The sequence below is a fragment of the Carassius gibelio genome, chromosome A20, assembly GCF_023724105.1.
Source record: "Carassius gibelio isolate Cgi1373 ecotype wild population from Czech Republic chromosome A20, carGib1.2-hapl.c, whole genome shotgun sequence".
NCBI classification, from domain to species: Eukaryota; Metazoa; Chordata; class Actinopteri; order Cypriniformes; family Cyprinidae; genus Carassius; species Carassius gibelio.
The window spans coordinates 7,911,273-7,933,674 of NC_068390.1; the positions used below are offsets into that span (position 1 = coordinate 7,911,273).

At 36.5% G+C, this 22,402-nt stretch overlaps 1 protein-coding gene across 1 annotated transcript; it reads left to right on the forward strand.

Moving 5' to 3' along the window:
- Positions 1 to 129: 129 nt before the first annotated feature.
- LOC127938421 (serine/threonine-protein phosphatase 2A 56 kDa regulatory subunit alpha isoform-like) lies at positions 130 to 17,696 on the forward strand. The gene is made up of 13 exons (XM_052535016.1): positions 130 to 1,115; positions 6,489 to 6,685; positions 6,794 to 6,895; positions 7,137 to 7,229; positions 10,534 to 10,664; positions 11,321 to 11,380; positions 11,541 to 11,649; positions 12,754 to 12,807; positions 13,603 to 13,653; positions 13,778 to 13,897; positions 14,668 to 14,795; positions 15,625 to 15,726; positions 15,791 to 17,696. Exons 1-13 carry the CDS (start codon positions 959 to 961, stop codon positions 15,993 to 15,995), a joined length of 1,509 nt encoding a protein of 502 aa, XP_052390976.1. The 5' UTR covers positions 130 to 958; the 3' UTR covers positions 15,996 to 17,696.
- Positions 17,697 to 22,402: the final 4,706 nt, after the last annotated feature.

The following is a 22,402-nucleotide window of genomic DNA, read 5'->3' on the forward strand; positions in this document are numbered from 1 at the left end:
TGGAGTTGTTCAGTTTTTACTACAACCAGTTTTGAATCAAAATATGCAATTCTGGGTTTTGAATTGTTTGTTAACCTAACCTAGAAATGAAAACTGATGAGAAAGTTTTGTAAAATGACAGCCCAAGTCAGTCACTTGCATGGGGAAAACGATGCATGGAGTGAACATTGAGCAATTGGTTTTATGTCGCAATTTTGGTATGACCCGTTTCTGACTCGTTTCTGCTACACGTTCGCAAACTGTGTTCAAGAGCGCTGTTAATTCGTGAATTCTCGTTAATATTTATTTCTTACACGTGCACGTTTTCTTTGTATATTTATTTATTTGAGTGGATCAGTGTCTGTGAACATTTGTTGCCTGTGTTCATTTGAGTTCAAGGATACCGAACCTCTGGCTTTGTATATTTCCCAATACAATTAAAACGAGAATCTGATTGGTCAAGGGGCGGAGCTTACTGTCTGCGCGAGCGCTCATTGGATGAATGTTCTGTCACTCAGGCGCGCCACCGGGTTTTATTTTTAGACCCCCAGTGAGGCGCAACAGCGGCTGAATGAAGTTCAACGGATGCGAGGAATTTTGCGCCCGCGCGGATTCACGTTAAACTCTTTCCTCGCGTCGTCAATACATGGAACCTGTTCCAAGCGACTTTAACACTGTGACTCGCTGCTTTGCCTGTATCTCGGCTGAGTTTGAACTGTGTTTTGTGGAGTAACAGGTTTAATGAGGCGCGCTTGTTTGAACATTACAGCATGATACAAAGCTACTATTAACTACGTTTTTACAGTCACTCGCCCCCATATTCTCATCGCAGGATACGTGTGGACTGTTGGAGAACATGCAGCCTTCATAAGTGGGCTTTACAGTGCGTGTCATTAGAGTTTAATATACACAGTCAATGGGACGTCAGTCAGATTAGAAAACATACAGGGCACATTCAAGTCATCGAGCTGCCTTGGAAATGTCGGCGATATCTGCGTGCGAGAAAGTGGATGGATTCACGCGGAAGTCTGTGAGGAAGGCTCAGAGGCAGAGGGTTGGTCAGGGCTCGTCTCAGTTCGCGGTGAACAGCAGCAGGCCCTCGGCTCCGGAGATCTCCGCGCTCCCGCAGCTCAAAGGTAAGAGGATCAAGATCAAGCGCTGGAAATAGACTCGCAGGCTGCGTCTCAACACTAGTGCGCTACCTACCTAGACAGCATTGGGGTTGCACGGGCGCCTGAGTTCCCACAACGCTATAAACTAATAAATAAAACAAATGTACTCTTATAAATGATGCCTCAGGTGTTATATGAGTGTAATCAGGCGCCGAAGTTATATATTCGCATCACCGATGGGCCACAAGTGAAGTATTTACAGCAGGCCCTAACTGCAGGAGAGCTCGTCCTGTGTGCGCGCGCTTGGGTGATTGAGTCAAAACTGTGTCTCAGCGCTTTATCAAGGGAAGCATCTTTATTGTATGGTCCAACCTGTGGTTTCCCAAAGTTCCAGTCCTCCATTCCTCGTTTTTTTTTTTTTTTTTTTTTGTGCCTTTGGAAGTCACGTGGTTGTCAATTCTGTTATTCTGTCACTTTTCCAGTGGCCTTGGTTCTGGAAGTATCTTTCCCGCAGGCATTTTAAAAATGTCTTCGTTAAAGTGTTAGAAGTCATGAACCAAAAAATGGCAATAATATAAACGTCTGAAGGAAAAAAACAAATCTGATGAAAAGACAAAGTTATAAGACTGTATACTTAAAGGGGTATCTCACCCCCCAAAATTAAAATTATATCCTTCACGCGCACTTACGAATTTCTTTCTTTTAAAGAATGTTGCTTGTCAAACAGTTTTGGTTCCCATTGACTTCCATTGTATTTCTTGTCCATACAGTACATGTCAAAGAACCAAGATATTATTGAGAAATGCCGTCCTCCATGGCTCTATCCAGGGGTGTCCAGTTGGTGCACCGTTTAGCTCCAACCCAAATTAAACAAACCTGAACCAGGTAATCAAGGTATACTTCCATGCAGGGGTTTTGGAACTAAACTCCGCAGGACACCGGCCCCTCCAGGACAGAGTTTGGTGACCCCTATCTAACACAAACAACATGCATATTTAAATTGTCATGCAAAGGGCACAAAGTTCTCACAATAATGGTTGAACTGGTTCCCAAAACCTCCAGTCACGAGCAATATGTAGGGTGACCATACATACCATTTTTTTCCCCAGACATGTCCTGGCCAGGATTTCTGTCATTCCTAAAATATCCAGGTTTAGGCTTTGTTTTCTTGTTTGCATACTTGCTTTCGACTTCTTGAAGCAGCGCTGCGCAGACTGATCAGTGTTTGACATCCAAGAACTGTGAGAGATAGAGAGCAGAAGCCTGATTATTTTAGGCAATAGAAATCCTATGTAAAACACGTAATATTTCTCTATATGAATAAACAACAACACATTTTGGTATGAAGTATTTGTACAAAATTCTAACACAAAGGGTAAATGATAATTTTTAAAGGAAGGGTTGGTGATTTGGTTGTGTGCAGTTGCTCTTGATGCCTTGACCCTCAGTCCATTACTTGTGAAGTTCGCTCAAATTTTTGAATGGATTTTGCTTGACAATCCTCATAACGCTGCGGTTCTCTCGGTTGGTTGTGCATCTTTTTCCTTCCACTCAACTTTCTGTTAACATGCTTGGATACAGCAATCTGTGAACAGCCAGCTTCTTTTGCAATGAATGCTTGTGGCTTACCCTTCTTGTGAAGGGTGTCGGTGATTGTCTTCTGGACAACTGTCAGATCAGCAGTCTTCCCCATGATTGTGTAGCATAGTGAACCAAACTGAGAGACTATTTTGAAGGCTCAGGAAACCTTTGCTGGTGTTTTGAGTCGATTAGCTGATAGACATCTCACCATATTTTAATTTGTTGAGATTGTGAATTGGTGGGTTTTTGTAAGTTTGAGCCAAAATCGTCACGATTAAAAGAAACAAAGACTTAAACTACTGCAGTCTGTGTGCATTTAATTTTATACATGAGTTTCAGAATTTGAGTTGAATTAGTGAAATAAATGAACTTTTTCCACAACATTCTAATTTATTGAGATGCACATGTAACTGAACTACAGTATCCTGCACCCACTAGTAAAAATGTAAAATTATGTCTGGGGTCTGAATAATAATTGGTTTCACTGTGGATTAATTCTTGTTAAAACTACATAGTAATTTGTTAAAGATCAGTGAGTGATTTTCTTACTTTAGTTTTCTTGGATTAACATTACAGCAGCCAGTATATTAGGCGTGGTCACTTTAAGAGACAATGCATCCATTATAATGATACACATCCGATTTCTTTGTCCACCGTTTACCTTCACTTAAGACATAACCAACAGGTTTTTCAAGGATACTTTCCTAGATGGGTATTTTGACCACATTTTGTGTGTTTGTCAGTACAAGAGCAAGAAGAGGAAAATTTTGGTGTTCAAGTTCTTTGAGATGCGCGTCTCTTCTGTGTACGCACAGGGTCACCGTGATTTAGCCAAGACATTTTCCTGGATCATCGTTATTGTCCAAAAATATAGACTTAACCCAATCCATACCCCTAAACCTAACCCTGCCCATAATTTATTCCTAAAATCATTATATATATTGTTCCTATATCTATATATAATTTTTTTTTTTTTTACAGTACAGTGTGGTCACTCAGGAACTGTCACTACATTTTAATTTCACCATATCAAAGTTTTCCTTTTCTTTCTCTTTCCCTTAGTCCTCTCCTGTTATTCTGCACTTTGCTCTTCCATAAAGACAAAATGGCCATAAATTATGGGCTATATATATATTCAGAACTCAGAACTCATTTACTTGTTCCTTGTGTTCAGTATATCTGGGAAATGCATTTTACAGTTGTGTCATACTGACATTATTATGACTCTCCAGGGATGGGCCATGTAGCCATGGCAACCACAGGCCTGGGGTGTTGATGGGAACCTCATCCTTTGGTGCTCTTGTGTGCATGAGGACAAATAAAAGTGAGGCAATCAATGAACATGTTTCTGATGTCGGCTCATTTTTTACGGTCACTTGGCTCAGTTTTGTGTTGAATGCAGAGACTCTAAGCAGTTGTCCTGGAAAGACACAGATGGGTTACATAAGGTGTATTAATAGAGCAGCGGAGGGGTTGTGTTTGCACCCCTCCAGCTCTTACACTACTGTTCTCTTGCTGTTATATCCTCTCGGAGTGGAAAAACATCATGAATTGAAGTTAAAGCGGCCTGGAACAGACAGACAGCAGCTGTAAGAACTTAATAATGGAAAGAAAAATCCTTTAGATGATATTAAGAAAAGGACTTTTTCTAGCTTACACTGTTGCGCAGTGTGTATTACAGGGCTGCCCTGAATTTGATCTCCATTGGATTAACTTTAAAAAATACTGTATCAGTACCATAGCTCAATATTTGATATTTAACAGAAATTAATTTAAATTGTACTTGAATACCATTGTATTACTGCGGTGCAATTCATTCAGTGTGGTCTACAAGATTTAAAGGTCTATTATGCTCACCAATGCATTATTTATTAGATCAAAAATACAGTAAAAAAAAAAAAAAAAGTAATATTCTGAAATCTGTTTTTATATATTTCAAAATACAATTTCCTCCTGTCATGCAAAGCTGAATTTCAGCAGCCTTTACTCCATTCTTCAGAGTCAAATCATTCTAACATTTAGTTTTATTATCAGTGTTTGTTGAAAACATTTGTGTTGCTTAAAATTTTTTTGGAAACAGTGATAAGTTTTTTTTTTTTTTTTTTTTTTTCTGAATTCTTTGATCAATTCAAACAAAATTATTTAACATTATTTAAATTTTTTGTAATGTCAAAGTCTTTACTGTCACTTTTTGGTTACTTCGATGCATCTTTACTGAAACCTCCTCTATGTTCTAAATTTCTTCTACAATGTGAAAAAATTCTTCTGGAAATAACTGAGGCTAATATTCTGATCAAAGTCCCAAAATGTCAGGGTTTATAGATTGTGTATGCCATTAATGGCCAAAGTTCAGGTTAACTAAATGTCAGTACAATCCTTCTGGTATTTGTAGAGTACTGTTGATTTATTATTAGTGTACAGTGTCTTTAATGATATGAGTAAGTGGGTGGAGATACTTCCCTGTGTTTATTATATTGTCGTCTATTTTACAGTAAAGTGTACGGACTGTAAAGATTCCACAGCCAGTGTGAAATTAGACCCCTGTGTTTCTGTTTCGAATTGAGTTTGTAACCTAGCACTGAAGCGATGATCACTGTAGCCAATCACAGACAAATCTGTTGAGCGCGTGAACACAAGGGCCAATCAAAGCTGTTTAACAATCCGCTGAACAGCAGTACCTATTTGTAACAAACTTGGTATCTTTTTGACAAGGTAAACAACAAACACACAGCCAGCCAGCCACATCACATACCTGATCTAAAAGACCAGGTGACCTCCTTCCATTGCTTGCATGGTCCAGTTCTGATGCTCATGTGCCCATTGTACTTTCAGTGGAGGACAGGGGTCATCATGGGCTCTCTGACCGGTCTACACGGCTCCATACGCAGTAAACTGTGTGTTCTGACACCTTTTTGAAGTACAGTAGCTCTTCTGTGTGATCAGACCAGACGAAGTACAATGAACAATGTGAAAAGTTACTGCTTGTGCCATCAGACTGACATCAGCTGAAGAGAAAGATTGTCAAATTTTGATTAAATGTTAAAAAGAGGGTGCATTTATATAGTTAATAGAGTAAAAAAGAAAAAAATTATGCAAAAACACCTACTGGTGGAAAAGCATTTTGTGCTGTGAAATGTTCTCCCTTCTTACTCCAGATGTGTTCATCCCGGTTACTGAAATTAGACACACTCCCAAGTGTATATTACAACAGTCCTGTCCACTTGAGTGTATGGCTAACTCAGTGCATGCATATACACTTGAGCATAACTGGTCTAGACTAGGTACCAAAGATATTAGTTTTGGTGAAATAAGATGCAGATGTCTCCTACTGCAAAAGTGTGATTGCTCTATAGCAACACTATTTATCCGGTATCCTTTTAACTGTAATAAATCAGCTATATATGGTGCAGTAGAAGAACAAAAAAAATCATGTTCCAGCGTTAACATCAGTCTTTATTAAAGTTAAAGGAAAAATGCAAATTAGAAGGAAATGTCTACATTTGATCATGTAGTAGCCTAATGTGTAAATTCATATCTATTTTAAGGTTTCGTTGTTTTGTTTTGCTTTTTTTTTTATTGCTTTGCATTGTTTGTTTTTTTCTTTGTCATGTTTTTGTTTTGCTTTAGTTTGCATTTTGTTTTTCTTTTTTGTTTGTATTGTTTTGTTTTTGTTTCTGTTCTGTCTTGTTTTGTTTGAGTGAAACTGTCAAGCCTAAATGTCTTATTATTTGTTTATAGAAATGTTGAAAAAGTGAATTCACAATACAGGAGAATAAATAAATGATTTTTATTATTATTTTTATTTCTTTGTTTCAGATGCATCTTCCACAGAGCAGCATGAGCTGTTCATGCAGAAACTACAGCAGTGCTGTGTAATGTTCGACTTCTACGACACGGTGACTGACCTGAAGAGCAAAGAGACCAAACGGGCCGCTCTCGGTGAACTGGTGGATCATGTGTCCACTAACAGAGGAGTTCTGCTGGAGCCTGTCTACCCCGAGATCACCACAATGGTCAGCATTCATGGCATGTCCACCAGCCTTAAATTCATGTGCTTGATATTAGCAAAAATAAAAATGTCTTCATTGTGAAAGTAAACCCCCAATCATTTCTGTTTTCAGGTTAGCACAAACATTTTCCGAACGCTTCCACCCAGTGATAACCCTGACTTTGACCCAGAGGAAGATGAACCCACTCTAGAAGCCTCCTGGCCACACATGCAGGTCAGATGTAGCCTGCTGCCCGCACATTTTATTATGTACTATTATATTTAATGAAATACACGCACAGTATATTTTGTGAATTAATTAAACTGTCTAAAGTGCCATTTTGTTAAGGTTAAAGTCAGTATAATTGTTGACATGTAAATACATTTTTTGTTTGTTCATAAAAGCTGTATGTAATATCGGTTTCTAAATGCTTGAAGCATTAGAGAAAAAAATCAATATTATTTTGTCTTTTCAGTTGGTGTATGAGTTTTTCCTTCGATTCCTAGAAAATCCAGACTTCCAGCCAAGCACCGCCAAACGCTACATTGACCAGAAGTTTGTGCTACAGGTATATGAACTATTAACGAATCACTTGCAATTATGTGAATACAATACATTTATTTATTGTTATTTTTCATAAAATTATACTCATTGCTTGTTGTTGTTATATATAGTGTGATTTCACATTGAGCAGCTGTTACTACACAGAGCCGTTGTTAACTGAGAAGATGTGTCAATAAACGCTGAAAATGAAGTGGATTTGCGCATCTTCTCAGTTAACAACGGCTCTGTGTAGTAACAGCTGCTCTGTGTGAAATCACGCACCTGATGGAATTAACCGCTGATTAGAGAACCGGCTTTACTGACGAGATGCGCATAACGACCCCTACCAGAAAGGTAAGAAAAACATCATCAAAGTAGTCCATGTGACATCAGAGGGTCAGTTAGAATTTTTTGAAGCATCGAAAATACATTTTGGTCCAAAAATAACAAAAACTACGACTTTATTCAGCATTGTCTTCTCTTCCGTGTCTGTTGTGAGAGAGTTCAAAACAAAGCAGTTTGTGATATCTGGTTCGCGAATGAAACACTCGATGTAACCGGATCTTCTTGAACCCGTTCACCAAATCGAACTGAATCGTTTTAAATGGTTCACATCTTTAATATGCATTAATACACAAATGACTTAACCTGTTAACTTTTTAATGTGGCTGACACTCCCTCTGAGTTCAAACTTTTCTCGAGTCAAGAACCGTTTCTGTCAGACGCGTCCGATTCGAGAACCGAGGAGCGCATGTGTGATTCAGCGTGAAGCAGACCGACACAAAGAGCGTCTGAACTGAACTGATTCTTTTGGTGATTGATTCTGTTCTAGTGTTTTGAGCGTAGGTAAACCGAAGGCTTGAATTTAGGGCAATCATTGCTAATGATGCCATTACGTAGAGCGCAAAAGAACCAGTGAACCGTTTTCTTCAACCGGTTTATTGAATCGAACTGTCTGAAAGAACTACTGGTGATCCGAAAACCAATGTAACCGGTTCTTGACTTGTGAACGAGTCAATCTTTTGTTCGTTATCTGGCTCGGCTCGGTGTTCATCTTCACAGCAGTTCAGTCAGTGTACTGTTTGAGTGCATGAATTACTCCGGGATATTGGTTTGTTTTAACTCTGAGGGAGTGTCAGCCACATTAAAAAAGTGAACAGCTTAAGTCATTTGTGGATTAATGCGCATTGGAGATGCGAACAGTTTTAAACGATTCAGTTTGATTTGGTGAACTGGTTCAAAAAGATCCGGTTACATCGAATGATTCGTTCTTGAACCAGATTTTACAAACTGCTTTGTTTTGAACTCTCTCACAACAGACACGGAAGAGAAGACAATGCTGAATAAAGTCGTTGTTTTTGCTATTTTTGGACCAAAATGTATTTTCGATGCTTCAAAAAATTCTAACTGACCCTCTGATGTCACATGGACTACTTTTGATTATATTTTTCTTACCTTTCTGGACATGGACAGTATACCGTACACACAGCTTCAATGGAGGGACTGAGAGCTCTCAGACTAAATCTAAAATATCTTAAACTGTGAAGATAAACTAAGGTCTTACGGGTTTGGAACGACATGAGGGTGAGTTATTAATGACATAATTTTAATATTTGGCTGAACTAACCCTTTAAAACAAGTCGTATCTTACTCTGTTTTTAGTCCTGACATGAATTTAACCTGTTTTGAGGATTTTTAGAAATGGTAAAACAAAATACAGATTAAGATAAATGCATTTTTGTAGGAGATTACTTAAAAGTAAATCTATTTAATATCCCTTCCCTGACTTTTTCAGCTGAAGTGGTAAATATTTGTAAAAATGTAATTGCACGCTCGGCAGGCCTGGTCTCTTCCTCTTTTGGATCTGCCTCGGTCAGTGTGTGTTCCTGTGTAAAGCAGCTGTCCGAATCGACCCGGTCGTTCCCCCGGAGAGCGCTGAATGCTCTGGAATGTAGAGTCAGTGTGGAAGCTGGTAAAGGAGACTTTCCATGATGTGAGCGTTTCCTGGGCTGCTTTAAATAGCGCCCTGTTGTTTACGCCACAGGAAGGAAAGAGGCAGCGCTGTAGTGCAGGCTGGGATGGAGCACATAATGACAGACAGCAGACACAACACACAAAGAGCTGAACTAGTAGAGATGAGCTACATCATGTCACTGGGAGCAAATTGTTCCATTTGTACAGAAATTACACCTGCATTTACTACCCATTTTGTTGTATTTTTGAAAAAAACAGGATATTTCCTAAGATGATACTTGATTTTTTTTATTTTTTATAAGAGAGTCAGTTATGCTCAAACATTCTGAATCTATTTAATTGTAAGTGCATTACAATATTATGAAATATTATTACAAATTAAAATAATTGTTTTCTTGTTTAATATATTTTATAATGTAATTTATTCATTTAATGACAGCTGAATTTTCAGCATTATTCCTCCAGTCTTCAGTGTCACATGATCTTTCAGAAATCATTTTAATATACTGATTTCCTGCTGAAGAAACCATTCATATCATCATTATTATTATTAGTTTTTCTTTTAAGTCTATTTTGAACTTTTGATCTCTTTTAATGCATTCTTGCATAAGTTTTTTATTTAAAAAATACTCTCTACTGTATATAGAATGTATTATGATTCTGTTTTTGTTTTTCATTTATATATGTCTGTGTGTGTGTGTGTGTGTATATATATATGTATGTGTGTATATATGTATGTACTTGGTCCTAATGATAGATGACCACTTAACTGCTTGAATGAATTAAATTTCCATTCAAAATTGCTTTATTTTTTGGTGATAAAATGTGGAGGATGAGCATTAATAGTCCTGTTTGAATTTTGATTTAGGGTTACTAATGTTTTAGACAACATTAACGGCCTCATGAATGTGATTGAGGTTGGACTCATTCACTAATGTCATGTTGCATAAATGCTGTAGTCAAATACATCACTCATGGCAGGGATTCATTGTCTGGAGGCTAAAGGTAGCATTACATAACACAGTCTGATGTGATGCTGCCAGATCAAACCATCCCATAAAACCTTCCATTAGGAGTCCCAACTGCATGGCATTAAAGACTGGCTTCATTTATTCTAAATTGATACCTTTTTTCATATTTTGAAAATTAAAAAAACAAGATAATGATTAAATTTCAGAATGGTTTCAAATAACCCAAGCATCTTGACTGCAAATAAAATGTCACACTATTCAAAGATGTTTCTGTAGTGTAGTAATACTTTCAGAGATATTAGAACAGAGAAACCGCGCTGAACTAGCATCTTCAAGCGAGACGAGAGAGAGCGGCAAAGTAATGATTCCTTGCTTTTGTTTCAGCTCTTACAACTGTTCGACAGTGAAGATCCTCGTGAGAGAGAGTTTTTAAAAACGATTCTGCACCGCATCTACGGGAAGTTTCTGGGTTTGCGTGCCTGTGTTCGGAAACAGATCAACAACATTTTTCTGAGGTACGAAAACACTTATTTTTAGACTCGTACATATAAACTGCTATTCAAAGGTTCTTTGAAAGAAATCAATACTTTGATTCAGCAAGGATGCACAATATTTGATCAAATAAATGCATCAAAAGTGACAGTAACAGCATTTATAATGTTAGAAACAAATTTCTCTTCCACAAAAATCTTAAGCAGCAAAACGGTTTTAAACTTTGATAATAATAAGAAATGTTTCAGCATATTAGAATGATTTCTGAAAGATTGTGCGTCTATTTTATTTTTAATTGACTTTATGCAAAATAGAAATGCTAATTAGTTGGTGAACTGCTAGTATAAACCATGCAAATGATTTGGATAAAGATTGTCTGTGCATTATGAAATAAGATTTTCAATAATGACAGCTGTGTAAGTGTGTGAAATGCTTCAGGGTAAACAGTGTCGATTACTCGAAGCTTTCCAAATGCAGGAAATAAAGAAAATTGAAAAATATTTATTTTTGAATTTAATGTTTTTTTAATTTTTTGAATACTATGCTATTGTATTGTTTTGTAGATTGTGCAATTAAGTAAAAAAAAAAAAAAAAGTTTATGAATTGCAATGCATATGTTTATAATACATCATTGATATTTTATTTGAAATGTAAGTCGTTCATATCATAATTTTCCCAGATACATCTATGAAACTGAACACTTTAATGGAGTTGCTGAACTCCTTGAGATTCTGGGAAGGTGAGTCTTGCTTTCATTTCCCTTCAGGTTCAGTTCACAGAGATCGTTTGATGCATGCTGGGTAAAGGTTGTAAGGTTGGTGTCGGCTGGCTGCAGTCCTCTAATGTCAAACCTTTCACTCTTCATGCCATCGGTTGTGTCGCTGTCTTTCTAATCGCAGTATCATCAATGGCTTTGCTCTGCCGCTGAAGGCTGAACACAAGCAGTTCCTCACCAAGATCCTCATTCCCCTGCACACTGCCAAAGGACTGGCGCTGTTCCACGCTCAGGTAACCCTGGAAAGCCTACTGTCACACATTCGATACGCAAATGACCTCTAAATGATCAGCATGATCAAAACTGAAAAACCTGTTGTGCACAATCTTCTACAACCAACCCAAGTGCCTTCTCTCCAACTTCAGGTCATGATTTATGTGTCTTTTTGCTGTCAAATCTTTACTGGTTTTTCATAAAGTAAAGGTACGAGTGACTTCTACACTTCCTGAACTGCAGTATGATGATGCATCTGTACATCATAAAAAAAAAAAAAAGAAAAGTAATCATGTTTTAATGTATAAAATATGGTCCATCAGGCTTTTGAGGAAATCTCTCAGTCGTCGTTGTATTGCACTGCACCACAATCAAAACTGTAGAGCTTTGATCATAAAATTTAAAGATTTAAATATCATCTTACTAAGACACATGTGACCCCGGAGCACAAAACCAGTCAGAAGTCACTGGGGGATATTTGTAGCAATAGCCAACAATACATTGTAAGGGGCCAAATGTTATATTTATATATAGCATTAGGATATTAGGTAAAGATCATGTTACATGAAGATATTTTGTAAAATGTATTATCATTAGTAATTTGCATTGCTAAGGACTTCATTTATTGATTTTCTTAATATTTAGATATTTTTGCACCCTCAAATTCCATATTTTCATATAGTTTTACCCCGGCTACATAATGTCCGATCCTCAATTCCAAAACATTGACTGGTTTTGTGGTCCAGGGTCACATATTATTGGGAGATATAGACATTAATACGCATTTTATGTCAGGCTGTTATGCGTGATTTATATTAGAGGCTAATAATCTTCTGTTTGGTCATATAAGCAACTGCACCAAATTTGATATTTTTGCTAATTGTGTGCCTCTCAATAAAAATGAGGCATCTTTTTCATCCAAGAATGAGCTCCATATTCTCTTATAAAAAGCCTTTTGTCAAAAATTATATTTAACAAAAACACATATGTAAACTTTCCATTTCCATGATTTCCTTTTGATAAGCATGCTGATATGAAAGTATGGTCAGGCTGATTGTTTGCGCGACCCATCTCTTCTGTAGTATGCACTGTTCACACTGACCCTTGACCTTGTTGTGTTTCAGCTGGCGTACTGTGTGGTTCAGTTCATCGAGAAGGACCCGGCCCTGACTGAAGTGGTACGGCTCTCCTCAGCCTCACACTACACACCACACAGTCCTCCCATCCGCATCTGAAGAAATGTCATCAGTAGTTCTAGAATAAACCAAAAGCACATAACTCAGACATCAGAGTCTGAAGATGCGGAGGGCTTCTGGAGGTTTGGCTTAGCGCCGGGTTTTCAAGCCGCTGTCGCTGGCCATCTGTGTATTTTTCAGCCAGTGTGGTAATACGGCTGCTGCTGGGTTTGGCTGCACAGTCGTGTGACTTCATCCTGAGGAAGCCCAGAGTTCACCGTGAGCTCATTACCACTGCTGTCCGCCTGCTTCACACAGGGCCATGGTGTTGAAGCAGAGCTAGAAATGATAGGGTACGAGGAATGATGCCTCATATTTCTGGGTTTGGAGAGAGAGTGTAGGTAAACAGCAGAGGAAATGGCACAGGAGACGTCCATCTGATCCAATCGCTCTGACATGATTTATCTGTCAAGTACTCATACCTTTTAGTATTTATATAATTATCATCATCAACTTTTGTTGATTCTTAATTGAGGTTTTTTAATGGAGTAAGGTCAGAATTTTTAAACATTTTTTATCAAAGATAATTTATTTTTTTATTTTTGTTCATATTTCTTTCTTTCCTTCTTTCTTCTTTTTTTCACTTGTTTCTCATCATGAATATAGCCATGGTGGCTTTGCACTAAATTATAAACAAGCAACAAAAAAATACCTTTCCCTGTATTCCGTGATGAATATTTTCTAGCTTAAATTCATTAGAATTGCTCCATTCATCCGATCTTTTCTGTTTGCTCTCAGGTGGTTCGTGGTCTTCTTAAATTTTGGCCCAAGACGTGCAGTCAGAAAGAGGTGAACCGTCTGATATCTTATGGTCCAGTTATTACAAAAACGAGTGGCAGTATAACGGCTATTGTGTTTTTTCACTTCGTTAGCAGACTGGAGTGTGACGTGTTCCTGTGTTCTGCTCTCTCAGGTCATGTTTCTAGGGGAAATTGAAGAGATCCTGGACGTTATTGAACCCACGCAGTTCAAGAAGATTCAGGAGCCTTTATTTAAGCAAATCTCTAAATGTGTAGCCAGCGCTCATTTTCAGGTACGGTGTAGTTAGTCTGTCCAATACATGAATGAATGAAGAAAGAAAGAAAGAAAGACCGCATTGAGGAAAAAAGTTTTAATAACAAAAATAAATAATTGGAAAATATAGACTAAATAAAAAATAAAGATATAATTAATTGCAAATGCCAATGATTGCTTTAATAGAAGATTAAGAACTTTTTATTTCTGCTACATATTTTTAGCAGCAATGATTCTGAAACAACAGTCTTCACTTTTTAGAAATGTATTATGTTCACCAAGGCTGCATTTATTTATGTATATATAATCTATATATATATATATATATATATATATATATATATATATATATATATATATTATAAAAACAGTGCTATTGTAAAATATTACATTTAAAAATAAACATTACATTGTTTTGTGTTTTTACATGTTAATGTTAAATAATAGTTTAATGCACAGCTGAATTTTCAGCATCATTCCTCCAGTCTTCAGTGTCACACGATCCTTCAGTAATCATTCTCATATGCTTATCCGGTTATCAAGAAACATTTATTATTATAAATATAGAAACAGTCGTGCTGCTCAGTATTTTTTTTTTCTTTAGGATTTTTCTTTTCATAAATAAAATCAAAAGAACAGCATTTATTTGTTACATTCTAAATGTCTTTAGTGTCACTTTTGACCAATTGAATGTCTCTTTGCTGAATAAAAGTCATTAAGCTGTTAAACTTTTGAAAGATAGCGTACGTTTCCTGTGGCGATTCATATGAATCTCTCTGATATTTGCAGGTAGCAGAAAGAGCACTGTACTTCTGGAACAATGAATACATTCTGAGTCTAATCGAGGAGAATAATGCAGAAATCCTTCCCATCATGTTTGGAAACTTGTACCGGATCTCCAAAGAACACTGGAACCAGTATGTTTTCAACTTTTAATTGAGACATTTGAACATTGCCACAAATTGGAATCCGGTGTATGATTTATTAAAGCAATCATTATTTATTTGTAAATCTGTCAAACACAAAATCAGATATTTTGATAAAATGTACCAGTTGCTCTTTTAAATGTATATATTAATTTTAAAAATGTGCATTTCATCAGTTTCATTCACTTTTTCTAGTTAATAATAAAGTACCTCTATTATTATAATTTTTTTATGACCTTTCATTTAGTGAGTAATAGATCTAAGTGAATAAAAACATCCTGCAAAGTTTTCAATCTGAAAGTGCACTGTTTATAAAGTAAATGTCCCTCAAAAGAAAGAGTCGACTTTGAATCATTGAATCATTTAATCACTTTTAAAACGAATCCCGAGCTGTTTCATGTTGATGTCAACATGAAACATTAGCATATTCTTTTTATTGCCACTAGATGCCAATATTGAAGCGGTAAAAATATCAGTTTGCCCGTTAACACTGTACACAAAGCAGCACTGCGCTCACAAACACTGCTTTATCAGACACTACAGGCATGATGAAATGAAAAAGAGACTAATCAGACCAATCAACACAGATTAGCATCACTGAAAAAATGAATCGTTAAATGAATCATTTGGGGGTAGTTGAGCAAGTAAGGTAAAAATAGAGGCATATTATAAGACACTGAAAGGGTTTTTTGACCTTGCATGCATCTCATCCCAAAACCTAAATATATGAACGTTCATTATCCATAATAGGGGCACTTTAAAGAAATGAAATGCATTCTATGCAAGAGTGTTAGTAACTCGTGTCTTGTATTTGTGTCAGGACGATCGTGGCCCTGGTGTACAATGTATTAAAAACACTGATGGAGATGAACAGCAAACTGTTTGATGAACTGACGGCCTCATACAAAGCTGACAGACAACGGTAAGATCACACCTTTGCTTCTAGTTTGAAACCTGTTCATGGTTACCATCTCTTCTGCCCTCAGAGAGAAGAAGAAAGAGCAGGAACGAGAGGAACTGTGGAGGAAGCTGGATGAACTCCGACTTCAGGAGAGAACAGCCATCCAGAATAACAGGCATGAGATCCAGTTCACGTACAACAATAACAAGAAGAACCGTCAGGATAAAGATGAAAACACAGCAGCTGCAGCCGTCACAGACAGAGCTGAGAGTGACACCTGGGCCAAATAACACTGCCCTCGCTTGTCTTTTTCTCTGTATGATCCTGAGAGAGCAGTGAGGATATGGACCTTCAGCAATAATCACCTTACAGATTTTAAACCTACGTAAACTAAATCAGAATGCTATTTTCTCCTGCTAAAGGATAATATATTTTCTGTATCTAAGTCTATTTTGGATGTAAAGTGTGGTTCTAGTAAATTACACATTTTTGTCTAATCAAAGAATTAAGATTTCCACCTGCATTGCAAGAAATCATTTTCTGAAAGTGTGATCTCGTTTACTGCCGTTCAGCGAGTGAAATTCAGAAGTTTCAATAGAAACCCAAGTGTTCAGGAATTTGGTATTGTGATGAAAGACTTCCTAGGTTAACCTGCATTGGTTCAGGTGGGTCATGTGGATTCTCCACTGGCCAATAGAAAGCTGCTAGTTTAAAAAATGTGCCAGATGTGTGAGATTTAATCAGTACTTTGCCTTTTTTCCCCCACCTGAAATAGATCGAAATATGTAAACAAAATACATTTGTAATAGAATGACCAATAATAATATTATTTTAAGATGATACATCTTGTTAAATGGGAATATAGCTTGAAGTAACTTATTTCTTGAGATATATTCTCTAAGAACTGTTCTCAAACAATTTGGCTTCTGAATTTGTTTCCGGAAAATAAGACAAAAATACTGACAAAAGAAAACCTTTTTGTTTCTTGAGGCTATATTTAGAGACATATGAGCAAGCTTTGACAATTAAATGTCTTTTTAAAAACACTACCACGAATCTGGAGTTTGAACTATATTTGACCATAAATGTGACCTGAGCTGAATATTAAGATTTGTTGCTTATAGTTCACATGATACATAAAGATATACTCCATGGAAGTGTCAAAAATGAGCCTTAGAAATGCAAAAAGTGAAGCACAAATGTAGTGAACGTGGTCAGAAACCCCTGTCCAAGTATTTACAGTATATATATGTTTTCTCATAATACCAGCCTTGCATTATAAATGCAACATCTTTAAATACTATATTTTATTAAAAACACATTGCTTTCTATACCATTCAGGTCACTTACTATGCATTTCACAGGTTGCGATTAAAACAAACAGACGATTCTTATAGACGTAACTTAACTCAGGGATAACTAAGGTTTTAGGTTTATTTAGTCAAAAACAGAGCAATAATGTTTAAAGAAGCAATAGATATTCTAAATGAGACTCACTGACATTCCATTCAACGTTCTATTGGTTTGCTTCAACCAAAAATGGTCTCAATGCTGTTAGGTTAGACTCTCTGTTTTTTTCTTCTGTGAGAATGTGTAAAATAACCTTGTGGTAATGTTCTATCCTGCATTAAAATGCCAGGCTGATGTTTCTTTCTTTTTCATGTCATACTAGTGGTCTGGATGCATGGAGGTCCCCAAATATAAATCCAGTTATCTGAGTGAACCAGCAACTGATTTAGAAACGTTGTGGATGTACAGTATGTTGTACGATTAAAAGAAGTTACACTGTGTAAAGTCTGAATCTGTTTAAATAAGTAAACTGATGGGTCACAAGGACGATTAAGACACAAATTAAATCCACTGCACATGCAGTTTCTCTTTCTTTTATTTTCAGATTTGATAAATATGAATTTAATTTGTGATATTACAACAGGAGCAGAATTGATATAATGCTCTCTGTAAACTAAAAGAAAACATATTTCTTCAATAGACGAATGTGCAGTGTTTTATTTATTTATTTTTTAACAGTGTTCTTGTGTGTGTGTGTGCTTTAACTAACAGTGGATAGATAGACATCATTTACTGTTGTTCTGACGTCATTGACTTGTTAAAGACAAGTGCTGAAGTGTAATAAGGCCTTTAAGGCTTGGACTGGCTCTTTTAATTATCAGGTAAGTTACTCTCAGGATGGAAGCGTGAGCATCTTTAATCATTGAGACTTAGAAATAAAGGTCAGCTAGCAGCAAGAGATTCATTCATCACAAATATAGCATGCTAAATGTCATCCTCTGATGATGAGCTGTCCATTTGTTTTTCCTAGTTAACTGCAGTGTATGCTAACTCGATCAGCTGGTTCAGGTGTGTTTGATTGGGGTTGGAGCTGAACTCTGCTGGATAATATCAGCTCCAGGACTGAGTTTCTGCTACACATTTAGATCTCCCCATCACTGGCTAGTCTAAAGCACACTGTTGTGTTTCTCCACATGTGTGTTCTGTATCTTCTCCAGAAGGTGGCGTCGCAACCCTCCTAGTGTGGCCACGTGATGACGTATCAGGAAAGTACAGTAATAGTTCTATCAGATTTAGAAACAACACTTGAACACTACCGAGGAATATTAGTGGGATGATCAGAGGACGCCACCTACTGGCCGGAAAACGAACAGTCGTCGACTCTATTCTAGCGTTGTGTGCAGTTCAATAGATTCAACTCCTATGCTTTTAGATAGCTTACACAAGACATATTCATTAAACTCTTTAACATCAGCAATTCTGGTTCATATTTTAGATGCTATGTTGCCATTCCTTTTACGTTTTCACCACGTTTAATCAACATTTCACTAGTTCATTTTAGTAGTGCTGTGATGTGATATAGCTAGTAAAATGCTGCAAAAAGCGTTTTAGATTTCTGTCATGCTACACTGCAAGACAAGGCATCAAGCTATTCTGATGCTTTGTAAAGTAAACTTTTTAATTATAATTCATGCATTAAGGGAATTAATGTAGACCCTATAGATAGATAGGTTCCTGAGTAGCAAAATGCTCGTGACACTCAGGAAACTAATTTCTGTGTTTCACATTTCATAAATAGCTAGTCCAATCACTGTAATACATTTTTTTTTTTTAATTGCTTAAACCAAAAGATGAAAATATAAGATAAACGCTGATATTTTTCTCTTTGGACAGCAAAATTATTCCATGTCATCTGCCCTTTTTATTGCAGCTAGTCTAGCTATATGTTGTTCTACATTATAGTACCATATTACGCAGGTTTTAATGAGCAGGGGTCTGTTTGTCAAGTATATCTAGTGAAGGACATCAGGACCCCTGTGAGTCAGCAGACGTCAGCCGGTCCCCTCAGACTCACTGTATTGATGCTCTCAGAAACCCCATTGCTTTCAATTAACCTTTCACTTTAGACCACTGACGCAAATGCAGACAAGATGAGAGGTTTCTGAATGTTTCATCAAGGTTAATTTGCAATAAAACCCGACTGGGCAGCTTGTAACGCTAATTAACCGCTTAATTCTATGGTCACATCAAATATGACATGTTTTGGAAATTAGACAGTTAAACAAGTCTTTATTTGCTGTCTTAATTTGGTAGATGATACACAAAGCCAGTAGAGCTACTTTTAGCGCTAACTGTGTTATTTTCTCACTCTTTATCTTTCTCTCACTGCAGTCTATTTAAGTATGTGTTCTTGGTCTTTTAATAGTGCCATAAACTGTGTTTGTACAGACAGTCCTGAAGCTGCAGGGACCGAAAAGCAACATTTGAAAGGACAGAGACTGCCACTTAAAGATTTCCTTCTACCCCAAGCTAAGTGAGACTATTTGACCATGACACCTGAACTGACCACATTTGACCTTTAAAAAAATAAAAAGAAAAGAATAATCGGATTAAAATAAATGTGATGAAAAGTTTAATGAATAAATTATTATTATTATTGTTATTATTGAGATACAGTATTGGACCGCTAAGAACAAATAAACGGAATAATAATTAAATAAATAAAAATGTCCTTAAGGAAAACTGAATGAATAATTCATGAGATAAAATTATCTATTGAATTATTTATTGCTTACCTTTCCATTAATTCCTTCATTTTAGTGGTCAAATATTGAAATAAAGAACCGAATAAATACATTTAGCTCATTAAATATTCGTTCGATTTCCCTTTGGGGCATTTCTGTTATTTATTTATTTATTTATTTAAATATTTTTATTTATATACATATTTTTTATTTAATATTGAAAGCAAATATATATATATTTTATTTATTTATTTTGCAGCTATTAAACTCAATGAAAAGTTAAACTCATTTTGTGATATGTTTAAGCTGATTCTTGCCTTGCATTTGAACATTTGCACAGGAAGTGAGGTAGACTGGTGCAGACTCCTGGAGCACATGCTGAAACATCAGTAAGGGTTCAGTCAGCAGTGTTGCGTAACAGAGGACTCCTGCGACCCGAGGGCTCTGTCAGAAACATCAGAAGAGCCCCTTACACAGTCAAATTCTCAAAAAATGTATAATATTACTAGTTCCGCAGTATCTATATGAGTTTTGTTTATGCTGTATAATAGGCACATAATATACAGTCACACTTTGCTTTTAACACTATACGATAAAAGCCAGGAACGAGTCAGCAGAGATTTGATGAGGTGCGCTGAGGTAAGAAAGGGTTAATAAAATGCTCATTAAATTCACAATTTATATTCTGTATGACATTCTTTCTGCCTCGTCAGTAAATCGTAAACTCGGTCGCAGTCCCGTTATTTTTTAACGCCTGCATAATTTGAGTTTGTCCTCGTCTGAAACGTGAGGGCATCTGATCTCAGCTGAGTGGTTTTTGACGCTGATAGAAGCTGAAGTTGGAGACGTATAAGAGGCTCTGCGAGGCCCTCACGTGACAGAGGAATGTCACAGCTGCGCGAGCCGTGTTTATATTCTTTAATCAGCCCACAAAACCCCAAGCTCCCGCTCTTTTCAGTTCCTCTCTCTTTATGAAAAATGGGCTTGAGACTTGGCTTGAGTTCTGAAATGTTTTAAAATGAGTTTTTTGAAGCCGTCCAACATCTACAAGCTGATAACAGTCATTCCAAATGTTGAATATTAGATTATTTAAATGTTATATTCATGCCATACATCCACAATGACATTATTCATCAGGGGAGAAAACAATATCATGAATGGATTACTCTTATTACAGAAGGAAACTATGATCTAAATCATCTTAATCTTACAAACACAGAGCTTTTCACTTCCCAAGACATTCACTGATGGGCCGGAGAGGTGTGGATTATTGTGATGTTTTTATCAGCTGTTTGGACTGACGGCACCCATTCACTAACCTAAATAATGATTAAACAACTGTGCTTTTTATTAACAATCAATAGCTGCAAGATGGATTAACTGAAGAACTTGTGCAGCTTATCGACAAAAACGATATTAAAACATATTTAACATCATGTATTTATTGAACAGACAGAAGGGACATAAGTTGATTATGAGCGCAACATACAATAAAACAGTTGAAAAATACATCCTTTAAGAATGACATTTAACAGGCGCTTTCAAATAAGTGTTTAAACGATCAATTCAGCAAGCAATGTTTGGAGAATAGAAATGAGTTAATGTCAAGATTCTTCAATGAAGCAGAATTGGTATATTCCCTCCCTTTAACGACAGAAGTCCAGTGGATAAAGTGGCAAAAATAATGATTATTTAACTGAAATGTGAACACAAACACACAGTTCTCAGCTTTAATGTGTGTCCTCCACCCAACCACTTGTCAAATAGTTTCTTTGCCCTTAGGTGGATATATTATGCAGCTTCATTCCCAAATAGAAAGAGAGGCATGGATGAAGATGATCCGAACTGACATCTTTGCTGAGAAGGGGCAGTCATTTTTTTGCAGGAGAAGGGAGATGAAGGAGATGGGAAAAACCCACAGTGACTCAACCTTCTGAGGTAGAGTAACATTAGCAGGGATGCTCTTTGATTTACAGTCAGTTAAAGAACAAACAGGATCAACGCAGACATGTTTTGGGGAGGTATTACACTCTAACATGCAATGTGCAATTTTGGAACAAACATTAGTAGCAATCTAAGGCACCCAGCAAACAATATCAAACTTGTTTTCATAAACGTGACATGACAAGCACCAAATGACGGGTTATTGATATTGTAGATATGTACGCAACTATGTGAAACTAGGATGTTAATACAGTAACATATTGACGTATTGCTTAGATTATATTTCCTATGTGCTAAAAGTAGCAACAACAAGTATTTGACATTTCTAAGAAATGACAGGCCCTCGTGATCTATATGTAAAATGATTCCACTTTGGATTTCCAAATCTTGAGTTTGGATTAGAAAACAGATTCTGATGACAGTTTAAGGTCATTAAAGGAAAAGCAGTGTCTTTTTGATTAATTGCTCTAAAATTGCAAATGCATACAATGTTAGAACAGAACAAGCCACTGCTGTTTTCACCTTAAGTATAGTTAAATCAAATTAAATATCCAGTTTCTAAAAATTTGTGATGTTATATTAAGTATTTCATATTCTTACTTGCTATTATTGCTGTAAACTTTATTAATCAGCATCCTATTGCCTCATTTGAAAGCTTTTATAAAGACATTACCGAGAAAATTGGCCTAAAACAATGTTTGTTGGTGGTTTTATTAAAA